This window comes from Eurytemora carolleeae, unplaced genomic scaffold (assembly GCF_000591075.1).
Source record: "Eurytemora carolleeae unplaced genomic scaffold, Eaff_2.0 scaffold208, whole genome shotgun sequence".
Lineage (NCBI taxonomy): Eukaryota > Metazoa > Arthropoda > Copepoda > Calanoida > Temoridae > Eurytemora > Eurytemora carolleeae.
This window is the reverse complement of record NW_019396170.1, coordinates 328,182-346,807: the sequence shown is the minus strand read 5'-3', so window position 1 is coordinate 346,807 and position 18,626 is coordinate 328,182. Positions and strand designations below refer to the sequence as shown.

At 36.9% G+C, this 18,626-nt stretch overlaps 2 protein-coding genes across 9 annotated transcripts in view; one reads left to right on the top strand and one right to left on the bottom strand.

Moving 5' to 3' along the window:
• Positions 1–591: 591 nt before the first annotated feature.
• LOC111697096 (uncharacterized protein DDB_G0271670) lies at positions 592–5,730 on the top strand. 2 transcript variants are annotated; one of them, XM_023466985.1, is made up of 5 exons: positions 592–699; positions 2,387–2,585; positions 3,542–3,626; positions 3,896–5,234; positions 5,304–5,730. In XM_023466985.1, coding segments are annotated over exons 1-5 (2,043 nt in total). In that variant the 5' UTR covers positions 592–697; the 3' UTR covers positions 5,722–5,730. The 2 variants fall into 2 exon arrangements, with proteins under 2 accessions (XP_023322753.1, XP_023322752.1); XM_023466984.1 differs by having other exon boundaries at positions 3,896–5,730.
• Positions 5,731–7,566: 1,836 nt separating this feature from the next.
• LOC111697095 (titin) overlaps positions 7,567–18,626 on the bottom strand; it is a 28,701-nt gene continuing 17,641 nt past the window's right edge. For all 7 annotated transcript variants that reach the window (XM_023466981.1, XM_023466979.1, XM_023466977.1 and 4 more), the window contains 2 exons: positions 13,493–15,024; positions 7,567–12,865 (listed from right to left, as the gene is read on the bottom strand). In XM_023466981.1, coding sequence (XP_023322749.1) covers positions 8,081–12,865; positions 13,493–15,024 — 6,317 coding nt within the window. In that variant the 3' untranslated portion in view covers positions 7,567–8,080. The remainder of the gene's footprint in view (positions 12,866–13,492; positions 15,025–18,626) is intronic.

The following is an 18,626-nucleotide window of genomic DNA, read 5'->3' as shown; positions in this document are numbered from 1 at the left end:
CCTAATTTCTGCAAAGTAATTTCGCAAAATTTTGTAATAATTACGCGTAATTAGCGAAACTTCAATTTCGCGAAATTACACCGTAATTTCTACAAGGTAATTTCGCGAGATTTTGCATCAATTACGCCTAAAAAGCGAAACTTCAATTTGAAAGTAATAAAAATATCCAATCAGATTGGACATGGTTCTAGCACGTAAATCCATACACATATTTTCGTTCTATATTCATTTCTGAGAATTAACATGTGCTTTACTAATTGTGGAATGGTTTTGTATTACGTAATTTTGCATGCTTACTCGGTATGCCTTATTTTCGCGAAACTAGACTTTCTTTCGTAAACATAATTAACACGCAATTTCGCGTAAGTGAAAGAAAGTGTTGCGCGTAATTACGCGTAACGTATCATAATTGTTATTTTTAGTCTTTATATATTATCATAATTACATATTACCGAATATTCCTTAAATAATAAAAATTTTTTGTTGCCAACTTTTGATAATTCTGAAATTAGTAAAGATTTATTAAACCCTCCCAGGTGTTAATTTTATCAAGTGTCAGTGCCTGTAATTAATGTCCTGCAGGTTATCCCTCATTCATGCAGTCTCTGTTGGTCACTTTTGACCTATAGCTTTATACCGAGGAATGCGACTTGTCGTTTGGTAGGGTCCTAATCTTACTTCTGTACCGAGACTTAGCATGTACGTATCATTTTTTTTTGCAAAATTTTAATATTAGTCCCCGTGCAGGACCAAATTTATAGGGAGTGACCTGAAATGGATGGTAGTTGAACTGAGAATGTAGTATTGTGTAGAACTATTTTAGGATTCATATGAGACATATAAAACTTTTTAATGATGTGTAATTTTTGAGTTTGAGTGCAAATTCGACGTTCAAAATCCTCCGTTAGGGTGGTTACGTTTTGAGAATCGATTTTTTTAAATTATTAAATAATGACGACAAAAATGTCTTAAAAATTCTACAGTAAACTAATTTACTCAATAAATCAATGATTGAATCAATTATTTTTTTCCATCATTATATTAAATTTCTTGTACCTTATGAATTTGTTCGCAGATTTCTTCTAATTCTTCAAATGTCGTCTTTTCAATAAAAGTTCTAGAAAATCTGCAGAAAATGTTTGTCAACAATGAGACATTACAGAAACCAATAACTAAATAAGATTACTTATTGTCGATGATAATAGTTAATTTTTATTTTCTCAACCTGGTCCTAAACAACCAATTATAGTGTACTTTAGAATGTTTATTACTTTTTTCGACTTCGTTACTGAATAATTTTTTAAAAACCAGTTCTCAAACCAAATCTCAAAAATGAACAATCTATGAGGATTTTAAAGATTGAATTATCGCTCTTGCGGAACAAATATCCACCGTAAAAACATCTTATAGGTATTTAATGATGCCTAAAAAAATACTTAATAATTCAGTTCAACTACCATACATTGCTGGTAACTCTCTTTAATGAATATCGAACTGTAGCTGTGCATGGCGTAGATGTTATAGTTTAACCACTTCTTTTGTGCACCAGTTCAAGATGATGAGAAGGGGTTGAACCACGCTTACGTGATTCATCAAATTCTTGATATTTTAAAATATATTTAAATCTGGTTCCGGGGAGGTCAATTCATTCGGTTGATAATCCCTTGAAAAAGCAGTTATCCTTATCTTTTATCGTCCGAATGATTCCGCCATAAATAGTTTGTGCTCGGAACTCAATAGGAATAATTTACTCAAATTAGGAAGAACTTTTTTTTCCCAATCTTTGAACTTTACACAATGGATATCAATATCAAGCATTGCCGTAAATTAACTCTATCCCGCACAAAAGTTTTAGCTTCTAATAAATTCTCGATTTTTTACACAAAGCAGTAAAAGCAGTCGCTTCACCGATGGATAAAGTTTATCTTTTTGTCTTTTAAATTTTTTGCTTCTTAGGAATTTTCGTTTCTTGAAACTTTGGGTGCTTCAAGATATGAATTGTTTAAAGATAATTTTCACAAAATGTTTAAATTTCAAGTTTTTGTCTCAGGATTTAAACTTCGGACTTTAATACAAGAAGATTAATATTTTTTTCACAACATTAATAAAACCAACTTAATTATGAATTACAAGGGCTTTATATAAGATGCAGATTTTCATTTTTTTTTCGTGGATTTTCGAAATTTTACAAAATCTAAAAAATTTTAAAACTCTGAACATTCATAAACCTCTCCTTGGGTCATGCGAGGCCCCACAAAAAAATTGGGCCGAAAGAATTTAGGCGTTTTGAAAATTATTGGATACAACCAGACAAACGTACAGACACCCAAGCAAAGTATATTTATAAAAGATGCATCTTTGTTTTTGCTATCACTTGCCTTTGTAGGTGGATGACCTATGGATTGACTTTACTCTGCCTAACTTCATGCCTCGCCTTACCCTTCGAGACCTTGGCTGGGTTGAGGCCGGTTAACCGGGCCCTCACTGCTTTATCCGGGGAGGAGTTCGTGGTTGAGTCCGGGGGAGTTTATGCTGTCTGTCAGCTTGCTTTCTCAACAGATCTGACCAAGATAGATGCACCTTCGGTAAGTACCAGGCATATGGATCAATGAAATCTGTGGTTTCCAGGAGGTTTTTTGGCCTCAATGTGTGCTGAGCTCTAAAGAGTGCTGAGGACAAATGAGTGCTGAGGACAAATGGTTAGATATTAGAAAAATAACGTTACATTTCCACAAAACGCTAACGTTGGGGGTATGTTCCTCTAACGTTAACGTTTAACGTTAACGTTAGGTATGAGCTTCTATAACGTTAACGTTTAACGTTCACGTTATATAGAATATATCCAAACGTTACACATTATTGTAACGTAACGTACAAAAACGTACATTTTACGTTACGTTACACTATCGTTGACATCTCTACTGCAAGCAGCAGCAAGCGGCATTGGTTTAACTAAGACGACATTTATACTATTTACTTTTATTTGAACTCGTAATTATTATGTTAAATTTTATTATGTAGATACAAGGTGAACTGAAATTCACATATTTTACTAATTTATTTAACTATTTTACTTAATAATATTTTGTTCCATTTGAAATAAGTCTAGCCTGTAATGTGTATCAGAATGATAATTGATTATTTCATTAATTCATCAAAAAGTTTGTTATGCCCTGATTAAATTTTTCCTTTTCGTCTTTTCTTGATTCTATATCATTTCCAAGTTTTATTAGTTTCTATCAAAGTTTAGCGATATTCTTTTAAATAATTGGTTTTAGCCAATCAAAACAAAAAGTAATATATATCAAAGCTTTTAACAAGTCCAACTGTCTTCTATAATTTTTGATATTTGAAACAAAGTGTTTAAATGAATAAATATCGTTTTGTATTGCATCAAACTAATATTTTCTCATCCGCATATCTTTGCAACCTGATGGTGTATATGTTTGACATTTTTAACTTCGACCATTTGATCCAACAAAATTCAAAGCCTGAAAACCAAAAGTTTTCAACTTTAGGTTGCAGAGGTTTCTTTGTTTAGATATCCTGCACAACACTGGATAATAATGGCGGTGGAGGGACGGTTGGATCTGTTTCACATTCATGGACCTTCTATTCAACCATAGGTATATATATATTTTTTAGCAGAAGATGCACAGCCTTGCAGTTGAAATTTAAAAATCCTTAAGGACAAAAATCGATACATGCATTGCCCAGGTTCATATTTTCACTTATAATTAACCCTTCTGTTTACCCATGCGTGGTATTAAATCATGATTTTAGCCTGAGTGCTCGGTGTTACCCATGGAATTTCAAAAATTTCTAAAACATTTGCAGCTAGCATAAGTTTAATCCAAACAAATTCATCTTTCTACTTACTCTAGCTTTTTTTCAGGTGGAACGCTGTATGAAGTGTCTGCTGATATATCTTGCATCCCAGATACAGACTCCATTACCAGCCTGGACCTCTGCTTTATAGAAGCTTGTACATCAACAAGTGCTGGTTGTTTGGTTTATCCAAGCACAAGCTCATCAAGCTATTCCAGCTCTTCCTCTAAGACATCATCATTAGTCCTAATATTCTCCTCTGCCCCTAGTTCAAGTTCAGATAGTTCATCTTTGTCTTCAGATGTATCTTCTAGTAGTTCAAGCTCATCCTCTAAAACATCTTCTCTAGTTCTCATATTCTCCTCTGCTCCCAGTTCCAGCTCATCGTCAGCAGGTTCTTCCAGTAGCTCAAGTGGTTCTTCTCAAACATCATCCTTGGTTCTAACTTTCCCATCAGCACCTAGCTCTTCTAGCAGCGAAGCAACCACAAAAGCCCCAACATCAGGATCTTCTGCTTTGATTCTTACTCTCTCCTCTCCATCAAGCTCAAGCTCTGAAAACTCACCATTAGTGTTGGTCTTCTCTTCTAATCCAAGTTCCAGCTCATCATTAACTTCTTCAAGCAGCTCTTCACAAACATCCTCTTTGGTGTTGACCTTCTCCTCTGCTCCAAGCTCAAGCTCTACATCCTCAAGTTCCAGTGGTGCATCCAGTAGCTCCTCAAGTTCAAGTTCATCATTATCCATTTCTTCAAGCAGTTCATCCTCCTCAAGCAGCTCTTCAAAAACATCCTCATTGGTGCTGACATTCTCCTCTGCGCCAAGCTCAAGCAGCTCTTCATCATCATTAAGCTCTTCAAGTAGTTCCATTAATACATCCAGTAGCTCAAGTTCCTCATCATCTTCTTCTTCCAGTATTTCATCTTCTTCAAGCAGCTCAAGCAGCTGCTCTTCGCAAACATCCTCTCTGGTCCTGACCTTTTCTTCTGCTCCAAGTTCAAGCTCATCATCTTGTGTATCTTCCAGCAGTTCAAGTTCATCTCAAACATCATCTTTGGTTTTAACATTCTCCTCAGCTCCAAGTTCAAGTTCACCTCCAAAGTCATCTTCAAGCAGCTCTTCCACTGAAACATCATCTTTAGTTTTAACGTTCTCATCTGCTCCAAGCAGTTCAAGTTCAATAACTACAACTGCAGCTCCTCTAACCTCAGCATCTTGTGGATTAGTCCTTACATTCCCTTCATCATCTTCATCCAGTTCAAATCTTCCAACAATACTTGCATTCTCCTCCAATCCAAGCTCATCCTCAGAACAAACATCAAGCTTTGCTTGCTCTTCTAAATCTTCTTCCTTGGTTCTCACATTTTCATCAGCTCCAAGTTCATCTCCAACTGATTCCTCAAGTAGTTCTGGCACAGATTCAAGTAGTTCTGCTACTTCATCAATGGTTATGACATTCCCATCAAACCCAAGTAGTTCTGGCACAGATTCAAGTAGTTCTGCTACTTCATCAATGGTGATGACATTCCCATCCAACCCAAGTAGTTCGAGCGCAGATTCAAGTAGTTCTGCTACTTCATCAATGGTGATGACATTCCCATCCAACCCAAGTAGTTCGAGCACAGATTCAAGTAGTTCTGCTACTTCATCAATGGTTATGACATTCCCATCCAACCCAAGTAGTTCGAGCACAGATTCAAGTAGTTCTGCTACTTCATCAATGGTGATGACATTCCCATCCAACCCAAGTAGCTCCAGCTCTCCACTAAGTAGTTCAACTCCTCCAGGATTTCTGTTCATCTTCAGCTCTAACCCCTCGATGTCTTCTAGCGATGGAACTCCTCCGTCCACTCCCGGAGCCCAATCTTTCCTTGGTGCTTCAGCTTTCTTGTAGAAGATTACTGACAAGGAACTCTTCATTCCAGTTGATCAAAACTCAGAGTCAGATTTTCTATTGTTCCTAGTTTTAAGTTAGTTTTAAGGAATTTTTAGTGTTTTATTCAACAATAAATATTTACAGGATTACGATAACTATAGCATAGAACATTATACTTTAAAACGGCGTTCCTCACTAGAAGTAGGTCATCAGAATTTTTGTTTCATTTCTTTTACGGACATTTTTTAAAGATTATATTTAATGCAGAAGATTGGATTTCCAAATCTAATTTCATCTTACCCCGTATTTGCGCATCTAAATTAGCTTAAAAGAGCTTAAAACTTTAGAATGATATATCCTTAATCCCGATCGCTTAATCTGAGTATCCAATGTACACACTTTTGATTTTCTTCTTAATCCTCTTTTTTGGATATCCCTACAGTATAAAAGTCAAGTTTTACAACAATTACAAATACGATGCTATATCGATTGGACTAATATCCGATTGAGCTGAAGTCAGCTGTTTATGAGCCGGCATTTAGAGCATTTAAACAAATATAAATTTAATCATGTTAATAGACTAATTTAGTCTGGAAATTAGCAAAAAGAGAGGATCAAGAAGCTCGATATCCATTCTAAAGTTTTTCAGCTCTGTTCATGTATTTGATCTTATATTATCATTTTTGTTAACTATTTACTCCTATTTAAGATGCAATTGAGATTAAATTTTAAAAGCTGAGAAATTTTTTAATCTTTGTTAGAACCACACTTTCTCAATTAGGTAGGACACTTAAGAAATTGTACATTTTAGAAGTTACCAATGGGAAAATGCATGCTCTTGAAAAATACCCACAGAGACTTTTCACTAGGAAAATCTTTAAAAATGGTCAATTTACATGTGTGCAGTTGGCAAATTGTCATGTGGAAAATGCCCAGAGATGGAATTTAAAGAATTTGAGCCGCGGTTTAAATCCGCCAAAACCCGGTTTAAATTAAGCGCCGGCTTAAATCTTGAAACATTTGATACAATTTTAAGTGGAACCAACCATATTTAAACCGCGGCTTAAATTTAATCCGAGAATGGAGAAATTGTAATTGGGAAAATGCATTTCGGAAAATTGTTAAAGTTGGATAGATCATCTTTGATAGTAATATTGTTAGATTGGATAGATCATCTTTGATNTGAAACTCGGTTCATCTTCTTCTTCTTCTTCTCTCTCGTTCAGAAAGGTTCTCTCTGTAAGCTGTCTGTGCACGGTATGTAGCACAGGTCCCTGGACGGCTATGTGCAGTGCGACTTGTGTCTACGCTGCAGCGGTCCGGGATGTCCTGACTCATCTGGCTTCCTGTTGGATTCAAGGGACTGTTCACTCATATATCAAACAATCCGGAATACAACAATAGATTATCTTTAATTGTAATATTGTTAAATTGGATAGATTATCTTTGATCGTAATATTGTTAGATTGGATAGATCATCTTTCATTGTAACATTGTTAGATTGGATAGATCATCTTTGATTGTAATATTGTCAAAATGCTTCTTGCAATATTTTCATCTAAAAATGCCATTGGAAAATTTTCAACATGGAATATTTTAACTTAAAATTGTCACTTGAAAAATATTTTTTGTCTTATTTAAAATAAAAAATATCTACATTTATTATAATTTATTTAGTAACCTGATTTTATTTATAAATACAACGTTCATAAAATGTGAACATTTTACATTATATTATTCTTGATAGCAAGTCAGCATTACAATGAAGCGGGTGTGCGCGTATAATGTTTATATTTACATTTTACCAATAAATACGAGTATAATATTGTTTTACAGTTACGAAGCTTAATAATACTGCCAAAGTAATTATGTAAAAAACTTTATTTCAAAAATGCAACTGACAAATTTTTTGAAGGGTGTACTGAAGCTGCTAAATAAAAAAATGGGTTTGTTTCAATGTAAGTTTTGGCACAAATTTCTGCCAAAATTTAGTATTTTATGCTCATGTTAGCCTGTTAGGCACGCCAATAAGATGACTGATTGTGTTGAAGCTCAAATTACATTAAGACTATTCTAACATACATTTAATGCTTTAAGGCTAGTCACAACAAACTGTAAGTTTTTAAATATTTCTTGTTTATTCTAGATACTTTATATCTTAACTACAATAGTAAAATTCAAACAATGGTGTAGAATGTTGTATTCATTGCATGTACATAAAATACTATGGAAAAATTTAAGATAATTCAAGCATTCAGCCCTTAAACAATAGGGATATAGAATAAACATCAGAGTGAATATGTTAATTACAATGCAATTTTAATGTGATAGATCTAATATTAAAAAAGCCATGACTTGTTTTAACACCTACTACTATTTACAAGTCAGTTGGTGAGGTGGCAACAACACCATTCGATTCATGGCCATCATGGTCAACTCCATTCATTTCAGGAGCATCATGCTCAATTCCATAAGATTCATGGTTGTCATGATGGAATCCATTTTCTACCGGTGTACTGGGCGAAGATGTTACTGTTCTCTTGATCTGTTTTATCGTCAGTGATGTTGGTTTTTTAGCTCCAGCAGCGGTTGACACCCTGAATGGAGGAAGACTTCCTGCAGGTCGGATAGAAATTGGAACCCGGGGAACTGAAGGAGTTCTAGGGGTTCTAGGTCGGGATAAAGCTCTTGATGCAGGTCTTTTAGCAGGACTAGTGGAGCGTTTAACCAGAGGGACTGAAGGTTTAGGAAGCGGTCTTTGATGCAGAGGAATTCTAGGTGTTGTTGGTTTTGGGGAGGAGGATGGCCTCGATAATGGTCTTGACTGAGGTGGGAGTCTTCCTGGAGATGGTCTCGGTGAGGAAAGTGGTTTTACGTTGGTAGGTCGAGCTATCCGTGTGGATTCTGGACGAGGGGCCGCCGTGGTGGAAGCTACACGTGGTGCAATAGCTGGGCTTGGTTTGGTTTGGAGTGGTTTACGGGCGGTCGGAGATTGTTTGGTTTGGTTTGAAGCTGGGCTTGGACGTGTTGTGGTTTTACTGACTGGCGTGTTAGGTTTAACTACCGGAACATTGCGCTTAACAGGGGGCAATGCAGTTCTTGCAGGGGCCGCTGATTTCAGGGGCGTTGCAGTTTTCACATTTTGAGTTGTTGGCCGAGTTGGGGTTGCTGATTTCACCAGGGTTGAAGTTTTTGTTGTAGTGGCTACAGGCTTACTAGGAGCTCTGGGAGTTCCTGAAGTTGGTCTTTTCTTTGCATCTGTTTTTGATTCCATAGCTTTCATTCCAATTGTTTTAGCTTTTCCTATTATCTTTGATGCTAATCCTGTTTTAGAATCTGTTTCTTTTATGGTTACTGCTGCTTCATCCACTTTTTTTTCTGTGGAATTCATGGACTCCATTGCTTTGTTTACCATATCTGTGATGCTATCAGAGGAGTGTTCTTCAGGTTTCTCGGCCATTGGTTCAGATTCGTCAATAGGAGCATCTTCTTGATCAATCACTTCAGGCATAACATTTTCCTTATCCTGGGTAGATTCAATGCTTTCTTCAACGTCATCATGAGTAATCATACTGTCAAGTTGGTCATCGGGAGAAGACAAAGAAGGTTCAGCTTGGGTTGAAAAACATTCCACCGGTTCAATTACTTCCTCTGATGCTGGGGTTTCTGCTGCAACATCACTGGACTCATTTTCAGCAACTTCATCATTTGTGCTTGGCTCTGTCTCTGCTTCTATTTTGGGAGCTTCACTCTCATTATCAGTAAGTTTTTCAACAATAGAATCTGGTTCCAGTGTTTCTTCAACAAGAGCTTCTTCAACAACAGGAGCTTCTTCAATAACTGAAGTTTCTTCAGTAACAGGAGCTTCTTCAGGAACTTCAGCTTCTTCATGAATAGATGCTTCTTTAGTACCTGGAGCTTCTTCAGCAACTAGAGCTTCTTCAGCAACTAGAGCCTCTTCCGCAACTGGAGCTTCTTCAGCAACTGGAGCTTCTTCAGTAACAGGAGCTTCTTCAGAAACAGGAGTTTCTTCAGCATCTTGAGCTTCTTCAACAGCTGAAGCTTCTTCTGCAACTGGAGTTTCTTCAGCAACTGGAGCTTCCTCTGCAACCTGAAGTTCTTCAGCAACAGGAGCTTTTTCAGATTCAGGAGCTTCTTCAGATTTTGAAGCTTCTTCAACAACAGAAGCTTCCCCTGCAGCTGGGGCTTCTTCAGCAATTGGGTCTTCATTAGCAACAGGAGCTCCTTCAACCACTGGTGTTTCTTCAACAACTGAAGCTTCATTAGCAACAGGGGCTTCCTCAGTAACTGAAGCTTCTTTTGTAACTAAAGTTTCTTCAAGAACTGCTTCTGCATCATCTGGAGCGTCTTCAATAATTAGAGCTTCTTCAGTAACAGAAGCTTCTTCAGTAACTGGAGCCTCTTCAAAAGCAGAAGCTTCTTCAACAACAGGACCTACTTCAGCAACAGGAGCTTCTTCAGCAACTGGAGCTTCTGCATCAACTGAGGCTTCTTCAACAACAGGAGCTTCTTCAATAACTGAAGTTTCTTCAGTAACCGGAGCTTCTTCAGTAGCTGAAGCTTCTTCAGTACCTGGAGCTTCTTCAGCTACTAGAGCTTCTTCAGCAACTAGAGCCTCTTCAGCAACTGGAGGTTCTGCATCAACTGGAGCTTCTTCAATAACTAATGTGTTTTCAATAACAGTAGCTTCTTTAGCAACTGGAGCCACTTCAGAAGCAGAAGCTTCTTCAACAACAGGGGCTACTTCAACAACAGAAGCTTCTTCAGCAACTGGAGCTTCTGCATCACCTGGAGCTTCTTCAGTAATTACAGCTTCTTCAGGGGCTGGAGCCTCTGTTACCTGAACTTCTTCAGCAATAGGAGCTTCTTCAGATGCAGGAGCTTCTTCAGATGCAGAGGCTTCATCAACAACAGAAACTTCTTCAACAACAGAAGCTTCCTCGGCAACTGGAGCTTCCTCAGCAACTGGGACTTCTTCTGCATCAAGAGCTTCTTCAACAACTGAAGCTTCTTCAGCAACAGGAGCTTCTTCAGTAACTGAATTTTCTTCAGTATCTGGAGCTTTTTCAGGAACTGGAGGTTCTTCAGGAACTGGAGGTTCTTCAGGAACTGAAGCTTCTTCAGGAACTGGAGCTTCTTCAGGAACTGGAGCTTCTTCAGGAACTGGAGCTTCTTCAGGAACTGGAGCTTCTTCAGAAACTGGAGCTTCGTCAGAAACTGGAGCTTCTTCAGGAACTGGAGCTTCTTCAGAAACTGGAGCTTCTTCAGAAACTGGAGCTTCTTCAGTAATGGGAGCTTCCTCAGCAACTGGAGGTTCTGAATCAACTGGAACCTCTTCAGCAACCGGAGCTTCTTCAGTAACAGAAATATCTTCAGCAACTGGGGCCTCTTCAGTACCAGGAGCTTCTTCAACAACATGAGCTACTTGAGCAAGAGGAGCTTCCTCAGCAACTGGAGATTCTTCAGCAGCTGTAGCTTTTTCTGCAACTGGAGCTTCTCCAGCATCAGGAGCTTCTTCAACAGAAACTTCTTCTGGAACTGGAGCTTTTTCAGCAACTGGGGGTTCTTCGGCAAAAGGAGCTTCTTCAGCAACAAGACCTTCTTCAGCAGCTTTATCTTGGGTTTCTTCAGCAACTGGAGCTTCTTCTACCCCTGCAGATTTATCAGCTTCTTCAGCAACTGGAGTATCTTCAGCAACAGAAACGTCTAGGGTCAGAGAAGTGTCTTTAGATACAGAAATTTCATCAACTTTAATAACTTCTACGGCAACTATTTCTATTGATTCTTCAATAGCAGTAGTTTCTTCTACCACAGGTTCTTGTGTTAATTCAACACCAAAGGGTTCCTCATCAGTAGGAGTTTTGTCTGCTGCTGTCTCGGTAGTATCTTCAACAGTATGCTCAAATACTTCTTCAACTTGTTTTTGTGTTTCTTCAACTTGTTTTTGTGTTTCTTCAACAAAAATAGCTTCTTCTGTGGAAAGTTCAGATGTTTCGTCAACAGCAATTTCTATTGTTTTCTTAGTATTAGGGGCCACATCCTCAGTAGACGCTTCCTCATGAATAGGTTTTGTGATTTCTTCAGAAGCACAAGTTTCTTCAGAAGATTCCAATGTTTCTTCATCCACAAAAGCTTCTATGTCAGCAATATTTGATGATTCTTCAGTCGTAGATTCTACTGTATTATCAAGAAGAGCTTCTTTTGCAGCAGGTTCTTCTTCTGTAGCAGATACTACTTCTGCAGCTATTTTGATTTCTGATGCTGCTTCTTCAATTTGAGGTTTTAAATCAGTTAAGAGATTTCCTGAACTTTGTTCGCCATCCATACCAAAGATTTTTTGATCTTCTTTGTTCACTTCAGTGAATTCTAATTCCGTCACAAGTTCAGCGCTGTTTGATTCTTGAGATACAATTGTTTCCTCAACAATCTCTTCTTCATCAATTCTCTGCTCTGCTTTTGTTTCAAATGATTCTGCAACAACTTCATCTGTTGTAGTCTCATCTAACTCTTTTGCATTAAATGCATCTAAAGCAGACACAGAATCTTCTACATAGCTTTCAATATTATCAATCTCAACCTGACTAAAGACTGGGTATTTATTAGAGGTCAAAATTTCCTGCTTTTCAGATTGAAGAATAGTATCCATGCTGGCGCCCCCTTCATCTTTATTCATTTCCACCTCATTAATAGCTAATTTCAGTTGATTCTCAACTGTTTGAATTTCGATAGAGTCCTGGTTAGTAACATCTGCTGATGTTTCTTCATCCGTGGGATTCCTTTGGTCTAATTCCACATTCCTGGTTTCATCAGGGACATCTAATACACTTTTAGGTTCCTGTTCAGCTACCAAATGCTCCTGTTCAACCTCCTCTTGCTCCTGATCAACTGCTTTAGACTCTTCGGCAATAGAATCAACCTCTTTGATCTCTGGTGTATCAATTTTCCTTACAGCTCCAGAATCAAGTGCCTCTTTGTGTCGACTAAACTCCATCTCCTCAGGTACACATGGATCCTGGTCCAAGTTCTCCAGGTTGTTGTCAAAACAGGCATCTACACTTAGTGTATCCTTGAGAACCTGCAGAACCGTCTCTGGGGATTCATTGGTTATATCCAACTCAACCTCTTGTTCATCAGCTGTGTCCTAGAAAATAAATGATTTGATAAAGACATGTCTATTGTCTAGTGTCTAACTAAACAATATATTGCAAAAAATGAGTTAATGGGCCCTGCACAGTAGTTGTGTTTCATCCTTCATGTTTTAACAAGTTTAAAATAGTTTTTAGAAAAGTTTTCTTTTAAATAATCCTCTCTATAGTAAATTATTTAAAAAGTTTTAAAAAATAAATTATTCTTATAATCATTCATTATTTAAATATCTTTCCCCTCATTTTGAAATAAAGTGTTCCATTAACGGCTTATGTTTTTAGTCCTTCTCAGCAACTGTTTATTTATTTATTTAAGCCTTTCTCTTGTCTTAACTTTTACATATGCTTAGATTTAATCTTTTCATTTTACTAAAATAACATTTATGACAATATAAACAGTAGAACTGTACAAAAAATTGGGAAAGCGAAAATATACCATCATATAAAAATATTGTAAATAATCAAGATAATTATGATGATAAAAAATATTAAACAAAAGAGAACATTAATGATGATGATAATATAATAATTGAAGAGAATCTTGAAAACTATTAAATTGATAAATGATCTGTTATGTCCAGCACTGTCGAGACTTTTTGCAAATTGTTGAAAAATAGATTTACCTTAGTTTTGCACAGACCATTTATCTGCAGAGACGAGAGTGCAGAGTCGAGAAAACCTGAGACCACGTTCCCAGAGTTGTAAAAATCATCCAACCCTTTCTTTATCTCCGGCTCAGATTCCAGAAAGTTGTAAGTTTTAGTCTCGGTTCGGATTTCTAACTCTGTCGGCTCCTCCTCGTTCAGCTCCGTCTTATTCTTTTCAATTTCTGAATCATGCTCTACCATTTTCCAGATTCCATCTCCAGGCTTCTCAACCATGTAATTAGGACTTTCATTCCTCTCCTCATCTGAGCTTAAGTTTTCATCTTCCTTCTTATTCTTCCCTAACTCACCCTGGACTGAATACACTGGCTTGTTGATCATATTCATAAATTGATCAGGATAGGTTAAATCAGTTTCATCCACATCTTTATCATCTTCAGCGTTTAGTTTCTCCTTGAAGGTTTCTCTAGGAGCATATTCTCTCGTTGGAATCTTGAACGAGAGAGATCCAACAACCTCTCCACGCCCTTCATCCTCATCCTCAGAACTCTCATGCCGCTCATCATCTGAACTCTCAGTATCTTTCAAATAGTTCACAGAATTCGGAGCTGTGTTTTCTCCCTCAGAACCTTCATTGGCAAAGGTTCGAGGAGCAAACAGAGCCTTCTCTCCAAACTCTTTGTTGGAGTTCTCCATCCCGTGGTTGTATCCTCCAAAACCTCCAGTGGAGTTCTCCATTCCGTGGTTGTATCCTCCAAACCCTCCGGTGGAGTTCTCCATCCCGTTGTTGTATCCTCTGTCGGTTAACTGTATCTTCAACGCACCCTGAACGTAGGGTAGGTTGGGAGACTCCAGTTCGTCTCTGGACTGAGAGTCAGGACTGGATTGATCCCGATCTTGGTCCTTCCAGTTCTCTTTCTCCTTCTGCACTGGGAGCCAATCGATCTCTTCCATTCCTGTTTCAAGTGGCTTCACTTCATCCAAAAACTTTTTGGCGGACGGCCAGTCCTGTTCGTAATTTGTTTTTACGGCGGACCAATCCTTCTTGTGCCCATTTTTTACACTGGACCAATCGTCTCCCCTATTATAGAACTCCGCTGGTTCATCCATCTTGGACCGTTCGTCTGTGTAGTTCTTCTTTACAGATGACCAATCGTCCTTAATATCTTTAATTCTGTTCCAGTCGGCAGAATGCTCTGTTACAGCATTGAACTCTTGGGTTGGTCTCATCCAATCCTCACTATCCCTCTCCACCTTGTCCTTGTAGGCTGGGTACTCCTCGTTCTCATACTCCTTGTTCTTGTATGTTGGGTACTCAAGGTCCACCTTATTCTTGTAGACCGGGTACTCCTCGTCTACCGTATTCTTGTAGGCTGGGTACTCCTCGTCTACACTGTCCTTGTAGGCTGGGTACTCCTCGTCCTTATACTCCTTGTTCTTATAGGCAGGATATTCCGTGTCCTCATACTCCTTGTCTTTGTAGACTGGGTACTCCTTGTCTCCATACTCCTTGTCCTTCTCCATCCTGGCATACAACTTCTCATCAACCCCTGAAACAATGTTTAATATTTTAAATATTCAAATGTATGTAATAAAAAAAGAAGTTAGAACTGCTGAGCCAAAAACTGAGATTTAGAAATTTAGGAAGTTATGGAAATAGAGAATAGAACTAGAGAGCAAAATAACTAGATAACTAGAAAACTAGAGAACTAGAGAGCTAAATAACTAGAGAACTAGAGAACTAGCAAACTATAGAACCAGAGAACTAGAAAATCAGAGAACAAGAGACCTAGAGAGTTAGAGAACTAGAGAGTTAGAGAACTAGAGAACTAGAGAACTAGAGAACTGGAGAACTAACAAACTAAAGAACTATATAGAGAACTAGACAACTGAAGAAATAGAAAACTAGACAACTAGACAACTGAAGAAATAGAGAACTGCAGAACTTGAAAACTGAAGAACTAGAGAATTGGAGAACTGAAGAATTAGAACTAGAGAAATAGAAACATAGAGACATAGATAACTATACAACTAGAGAACTAGAAAACTATAGAACTTACAAACTGGAGAACTGGAGAACTATGCAGAAGTAGAAACTTATATAATTGTAAACTGGAAAACTGGAGAATGGAGAACTAGAAAACTAGAGAACTAAAGAACTAGAAAACTAAAGAACTAGAAAACTAAAGAACTAGAAAACTGAAGAACTAGAGAACAAGAGAACTAGAGAACTAGAGAACAAGAGAACTAGAGAACTAGAGAACAAGAGAACTAGAAAACCAGAGAACAAGCGAACTAAAGAACTATAAAACTTTAGAACTAAAAATCTGTTTAAGTTGAAAAGATAAATTATTCTAGCACTGAAATGAGGTCTAAAATGTTATCTTGAAGTATCTGTTGAATCTTCAAAATTCCCCTAAATCATTTCTGACATGGGCTGAAAACTTCAAGATAATCAGTAACACCTTCCCCTAGCTTCTCCCCTTTCATTCCTGCCCCTTAAACTTCTTCCCCTTTACCCCCTTTTCCCTCCTTTCCAATCCACTCTTGTGCCACCTCCTAAAATTCCCCTCAAGAAATCCTAGTTTTTACCAGTTTCTTTTGTATAAATTAGTGAAAATTTTAAATATTTAAAGATGTCACGCTTGTATGCATCGATTTTTTTACATATTAAACACAAAAAACTAACATGAGATAAATATGTCCGGACTGCTTCGGAATAAACTCAGTAAAGTTTTAATCTGTTTTAATCTTTTAAAGTGCTTTGCGCCATCTTTCTGTAAATAAATTTAGGTTTAAACTGTTGCTCCTGAAAGTCAGTCATTTTAAATTATTTTCAAATTTTGACCCGATCGGTTCAGCCGTTTTGACAAAAACAAGCAGATAGACAGACATGCAAAATATACGTATAGATTCCTACAGATGAGACAGATCAAAAGCGCCCTTATGATATTCAAAATGAATCGTCAAATAAAATGGTTTCTGATAATATGACGAAAAATTGGTTCAAAAGTAAAGCTTAACCAGTAATCCGGCCATGCGTAGTCCCTTTTTTGAATTTCTTTGAGCATGCGGGGGGGGGGGAGTTAGTTATTCAGAGTTGCGCCTTAATCACTACAAATGTTCAAACAGGATATCACCGACAATTTTTTTTTATATTTTCATTGGTTTTCTTTTGCGCATTTTTCCACGTCGTGCTGGTTCAGTGAAATAAACCAGATTACTAATAAATGCGGTTTGTTTTTAACTTTTGTTTAAAAATAAAATGTAAAATATTTTTACTATCGATTAAGAAATGTAATTGCTGAAGCGTAATTTTCAAGTGTTTTTTACCAGTGAAATAAAGTTGCCACTGGAATATTAGAATGTTTGTGAAATTTGAACTTTAATTTAGTTTTAAATTATTTTTAAAGGGACAGAACGAATGAGTATTTCAGATCATAAAGGGACTTTATCTGATCATTATAATATGTAAATTTAAGCATCGTTTTCTACAGCTTGATTTTATTTTTTAATTCTGCTAAGTCACTTTTGGTGATAAACCTGTGTGCAAAATATGACTGAGGTTTATCAATATACACACGTAAAACAAGAGAGCAATGCTGAGAGTATGCAGGATTTACAGATCTGTGAATAGTTTATTGCTTAGTTTTGTACTCTAAGGTGTACATCTGTGAATCTGTATACTCTCAGGTGTAGTTCTGTTTATCTGTATAATCTCAGGTTTAGTTCTGTTAATCTGTATACTCTCAGGTGTAGTTATGTTTATCTGTATACTTTCAGGTATATCTGTTTATCTGTATACTCTATGATGCATGTTCAATGTAAAACTTTTGCATATAAACAACATGTCAAGCTTTACCTTTTATTTAAGGGATTTACTTACTGATAATATATATTCTTCTTACATGATAAATATTTATACTACATACATATATAATACAACCTTCGTATGTACAGTGTACAACTTACAAGTATAATACAACATCCTTATGTACATATATATATATATATATTGTACAACTTACAAGTAAAATGCAAGGGATATTAAAATTAGGAAATGTAAATTGTACTGTACAGCATATCTGCACTATAATGTACATAACAATGAATGTATACATTAATTGCCTGAGTGTGAAACTTAACACAAAGTATTGGTATACAGTGAATACCAGAAAACTCTGGAATAGAAAGACGACTTTTAAAATCAAACTATAACTTTAAGCTGTCCAATGAGCAGGAGAAACCGCATTTGTGCAGTGAAAACAGACCCATTTTCCTTATCAACGGATTTAATAAGTGTCTAGTAAAACTATTTGCTCTGTAACAGCTATAAATACACTTAAATATTGGTATAGTGTTATCCTCCTCTTCCATTGTTATCTAGTTATCACTGTATAGTGTATAGTACCTGGTTGAAAACCCCAGATTTATATTAAAAGCTATAAAGTTTTTAAATTGAGAATAGCTGCAAATTGCATTACTTGTAAAGTAAACCTCTATCATTTTTAAAAGATGCTTAAAGGAAATGTTCTGAGATCAAGCACGCGCCTACAGATGACAAATGAGAAGAATTGATATTGGCATGAGTCCGCGCCTGTGTTTTGTGGGCGTATTTGATGATTATTGATTTGATGATTTTGCATATTATTTGACATTGTCTAACACAGGGTGAAGGACTATTGATGCAGAAAATGTGTGTAACCAGGTTTAATTTTCTACTTTTCCCCCTAAGCTAAGCAGGTGCTTAAGAAGAAATCTACAGGGTGTCTTGAAAAATATGTGACTTTAAACTAGATTAAAACGCCATTCGAACCGGTAGGTATAAGGTGGGTTTTATATTTTATTCCAAACATTTTTTATCGACTTCTAATTACTTCTAATGAAAAGCCGGATGTAGTTTTTTTATGACACTCTGTAGAAATCTATACCTGGAGACAATTAGTGAGGGAGGGTATTCTCTCTAATCAATGCAAGATTGGGGAGGGGAGGGGGAAGAGAGGGGAGGCAGTGGATTAGTTTGAAGAATGGAAGGAAGATGAGTATGTTTAAAGTAAGGGGATGGGAGGGGGGAGGAGGCAGTGGATTAGTTTGAAGAATGGAAGGAAGATGAGTATGTTTAAAGTAAGGAGATTAGGTAGTGGATTAGTTT

Coding starts and splice junctions, on each gene's coding strand:
- LOC111697096 (XM_023466984.1), top strand. Junction 2,586..3,541: donor CCAAGATAGATGCACCTTCG/GTAAGTACCAGG, acceptor TTCTTTGTTTAG/ATATCCTGCACAACACTGGA. Junction 3,627..3,895: donor GACCTTCTATTCAACCATAG/GTATATATATAT, acceptor GCTTTTTTTCAG/GTGGAACGCTGTATGAAGTG.